This window comes from Salvelinus sp. IW2-2015, linkage group LG6.1 (assembly GCF_002910315.2).
Source record: "Salvelinus sp. IW2-2015 linkage group LG6.1, ASM291031v2, whole genome shotgun sequence".
NCBI lineage: Eukaryota > Metazoa > Chordata > Actinopteri > Salmoniformes > Salmonidae > Salvelinus > Salvelinus sp. IW2-2015.
Window position 1 is genome coordinate 5,461,810 of NC_036845.1, and position 4,923 is coordinate 5,466,732.

Below are 4,923 nucleotides of genomic sequence, written 5' to 3' on the forward strand. Positions count from 1 at the left end.
TATTAGGCTATATTCTATTCTATTATATTAGGCTATATTCTATTATATTAGGCTATATTCTATTCTATTATATTAGGCTATATTCTATTCTATTAGGCTGTATTATATTATATTAGGCTGTATTCTATTATTTTATACTGGGCTATATTCTATTCTATTATTTACTTTATCATATTGTAAATAAATGGTAATACTGATGGTAGTTTTGCATGTAAATGCTTCATCATGATAATAATTCTGTATCCTGTGTTTTCCTAGCGTCTCTTCTGAAAGGTCTGAAGCACTCCAACATCGTGCTGCTCCATGATATCATCCACACCAAGGAAACCCTGACGCTGGTCTTTGAGTATGTGGTGAGTGTCAGAGAGCCATCTGGATATGTTGCACAGAGCATCATGGGTACTGTAGTACATCAGGTTACAGGGCTAGCTCAGTACAGGTATTTGAGTATGTGCTGAGTGTTACAGTGCCAACTGGATATGTGAGTCAGCAGTAGAGGATCAAGATATTTGATTTGTGTAAAATGTATTTTAAGATGAATTTCAAAAAGCCACAGTTTCATTGTAGAAATAGAATAACTAACTTGTTTTATGGTTTGATTCATTTGACCTCTCACTTTTCAGTTATTGCAATTGACTTATTTTATTTAATCTATTTAATGAGCTCTGGCTAGTTTTACACACATATTCTTTGTTTATAAGATGGTTGAACGTTTAGTAATGTTTAGTCTTGCCTGTTAAAAACAGAACCCAAGCCTGGGATATTTTCCTCCAGGCTTTGAACAGAAACAGTGATCTGGGTGCCATAGAATGGTGGCCTAACCACGAGTGGCATGGCAGCCTCATGCCCAGCTTTGAACCCAGCCCTATTATATAGGCTATATTTTTATATAGGCTACATTCTATTCTATTAGGCTGTATTCTATTCTATTATATTAGGCTATATTCTATTATATTAGGCTGTATTTCTATTCTATTATATTAGGCTAATTCTATTTAATATTCTATTATATTAGGCTATATTATATTCTATTATAAAAATTTATTATATTCTATTTATTAGGCTGTATTCTAATCTATTAATATTATGGCTATATTCTATTTATTCATATATTCTTTATATCTATTATATTAGGCTATATTATATTATATAGGCTATATTCTATTATGATTAGCTTATTTAATTCTATTATATTAGGCTATATTCTAATTCTATTATTATTGGCTATATTCTATTATATTAGGCTATATTCTAATTCTATTATTAGGCTAATATCTATTATATTAGGCTTATATTCCATATTATATTAGGCTACATTCTATTCTATTGGCTGTATTCTATTCTATTATATTAGGCCTATATTGTTCTATTATAATTAGGCTATATTCTATTCTATTATAATAGCATATATTATATAGCTATATGCTATATATTAGGCCTATATTCTATTCTATTATATTAGGCTATATTCTTTTCTATTAGGCTATATCTATTCTATTAGCTGTATTCTATCTTTTATATTGGGCTATATTCTATTATATTCTATTAGGCTATATTTTATTCTATTATATTAGGCTATATTCTATTCTATTAGGCTATATTCCTATTCTAATTCTATTAGGCTGTATTCTATTCTATTATATTTAGGGATTCTATTATTTTATACTGGCTATATTTCTATTATATTTATATTAGGCTATATTTTATTCTATTATTAGCTATATCCTATTCTATTAGGCTATATTCTATTCTATTCTATTAGGCTATATTCTATTCTATTATATTAGGCTGTAATTCTATTCTTTATATTAGCTGTATTATATTATATTAAGGCTATATTCTATTATATTATATATAGGCTATATTCTATTATATTAGGCTATATTCTATTCTATTATATTAGGCTATATTCTATTCTAATTTTATATTAGGCTATATTCTATTCTATTATATTAGGCTATATTCTATTCATTATATTAGGCTATTATTCTATTATATTAGCTGTATTACTATTATATTAGGCTATATCTATCTATATTATTTAGGCATATTCTATTCTATTATTTCTATATCTATTCTATTTATTTAGGCTATATTCTATCTATTATTAGGCTATATTCTATTCTATTATATTAGGCTATATTCTATTCTATTATTTAGGCTATATTCTATTATATCTATATTAGGCCTATTCTATTTATATTAGGCTGTATTATATTATATAGGCTGTATTATATTATATATTAGGCTATATTCTTATTCTATTATATTAGGCTATATTTACTTCTATTATATTAGGCTATATTCTATCTATTATATTAGGCTTATTCTATTCTATTATATTAGGCTATATCTATTCTATTATATTAGGCTATATTCTATTCTATTATATTGGCTATTTATATTGCTATATTCTATCTATTATATTAGGCTATATTATATTATATTAGGTATATTCTATTCTATTTATATTAGGCTATATTCTATTCTTAGGCTTGTATTATATTATTATTAGGACTGTCATTCTAATTATTTACTGGGCTATATTCTATTCTATTATTTACTTATTCATATTGTAAATAAATGGTAATACTGATGGTAGTTTTGCATGTAAATGCGTTCATCATGATAATAATTCGGTATCCTGTGTTTTCCTAGCGTCTCTTCTGAAAGGTCTGAAGCACTCCAACATCGTGCTGCTCCATGATCATCCCACACAAAGGAAACCCTGACGCTGGTCTTTGAGTATGTGGTGAGTGTCAGAGAGCCATCTGGATATGTTGCACAGAGCATCATGGGTACTGTAGTACATCAGGTTACGGGCTAGCTCAGACAGGTATTTGAGTAGTGCTGTGTCAGGCCACTGGATATGTGAGTCAGCAGTAGAGGATCAAGATATTTGATTTGTGTAAATGTATTTTAAGATGAATTTCAAAAGCCACAGTTTCATTTAGAAATAGAATAACTAACTTGTTTTATGGTTTGATTCATTACTCTCTTCAGTTATTGCATTGACTTATTTTATTTAATCATTAATGAGCTCTGGCTAGTTTTAAACACATATTCTTTGTTTATAAGATGGTTGAACGTTTAGTAATGTTTAGTCTTGCCTGTTAAAACAGAACCCAAGCCTGGATATATTTCCTCCAGGCTTTGAACAAAAACGTGATCTGGGTGCCATAGAAATGGTGGCCTAACCACGAGTGCATGCGCCTCATGCTTTGAACCCAGCCCTGCTTCATGGGGGAACATTTTAATTGAGGGTTGCTGTTTCTGTAGGTTTCCATAGCACACATAGCACATGTACACACATGCATGCACACACACCACACACACGTGCAAACACACACACGCACACACACACACACACACCACACACACCAACACACACAACCACACACACACCACCCACACACACACACACAACACACACCACACACACACACACACACATGTACGCAGACACACACAACACCACTACACACACACCACACACATGCAACATGCTGTGGACAGCAATAGCAGCAGGAGTTCCTCTTCTCTGCTGTGGAGTAGTGTGGCCTGTTGTTACTGCTGACATATATGCATATGGATAACATCCACTGATAAGTTCAAACCAGCCAGAATACCAATCTCCTCCAAACCTCTAGGAGTAGTAAAGTCTCTGCTCAGCACTTACTCAATAGCCCATAAACTTATCTAAATAGCTCAACTCTTGATGTTGACATGCAAAACAAGACCCAGCCTCTCTCGAATAACCTTCTAAATAGTCCCGCTCCATGTTTGTTTTCATCGTCTGTGTACTATGGTGCCTGGATCAGATTAAGACCCATTCTGATACCGTACTGTTGTACGCTAGTTAGTGTGTGGCCTCCTGTTGGTCAGAAACAGCATGGTTCAGCAGGGTCAGTGGGAACATCTGCCCTGGTAATACATTCTGACCAGATCCTCTGAGAGATGACAGAACCAGGCCCTGGGCAGTGTGTAGCTGGTTGTAGGGATTCTAATGAGGATGCTCTCTGGCCTTAAAGTGTACATTTTGATTACCTGGAGAACAGAGGTCAGGCTGGATAGAGGGGTGTGAGGTCTTTCAGTGCTGTTTCTCTGCTCCATGTGCAAATATAAGAGCTAACCAATTCAAGTATATATATCATCAAGTAGATGCTGTCTGTAAGTGGACACGGTTGACAAGGATCTGTCTCCATAGCCTTTATTATGACAGAACACCCTTCTCTTACTGAGAATGTTGAATAGACAGAGTGGATAGCGTATATTTGACAGAAAATGGATAATGCAACACTGTGGATCTGTGTGTTGTCGTTGGTGTGGAGACAGTTTTTTATTTGCAGCGCAGCCAGTTTCAGGCTGTTCTATTCTGCTGTGTTCAGACCTGTATTTCAGACTCTTTCAATACAGAATGCTCCACACCAAAAGCCAAAATCAATTCATTTTTTCTATCTAGCAGGTAATGACAATTGACAGGGAGCGAGCGGGACCGAGAGAGAGAGAGAGAGAGGGAGGAGAGAAGAATGAGAGAGAAAGTGGGGGTGAGAAAGAAATGGAGAGAGGGAAAGAGAGAAGGGAAAGAGAGAGGGAGGGAGAGCAGGTTTTGAGTAAGGTGACAGGCATGGCTGAAGCTTGTTTGAGCGTCTGGTTGAATTATTCATGAAAGGGAACACATTTATATCTGACGGTGCAAGGAGCAGCAGGGGTAAGCAAATATCACCCACCCCACGCCTGTGTGTGTGTGTGTGTGTGTGTGTGTGTGTGTGTGTGTGTGTGTGTGTGTGTGTGTGTGTGTGTGTGTGTGTGTGTGTGTGTGTGTGTGTGTGTGTGTGTGTGTGTGTGTGGCGCGCCCCGGGTTGCTGGCAGAATAAATCAGTGAAGTGCAGATCAGGGTAATTCGTCTTTTCTCGCGCATCG

The 4,923-nt window shown here is 34.6% G+C and overlaps 1 protein-coding gene across 1 annotated transcript in view; it reads left to right on the forward strand.

Moving 5' to 3' along the window:
- LOC112081094 (cyclin-dependent kinase 14-like) overlaps positions 1-4,923 on the forward strand; it is a 66,514-nt gene that overhangs the window by 53,269 nt on the left and 8,322 nt on the right. Inside the window, exon 5 of the mRNA XM_070443797.1 lies at positions 259-353. Coding sequence (XP_070299898.1) covers positions 259-353 — 95 coding nt within the window. The remainder of the gene's footprint in view (positions 1-258; positions 354-4,923) is intronic.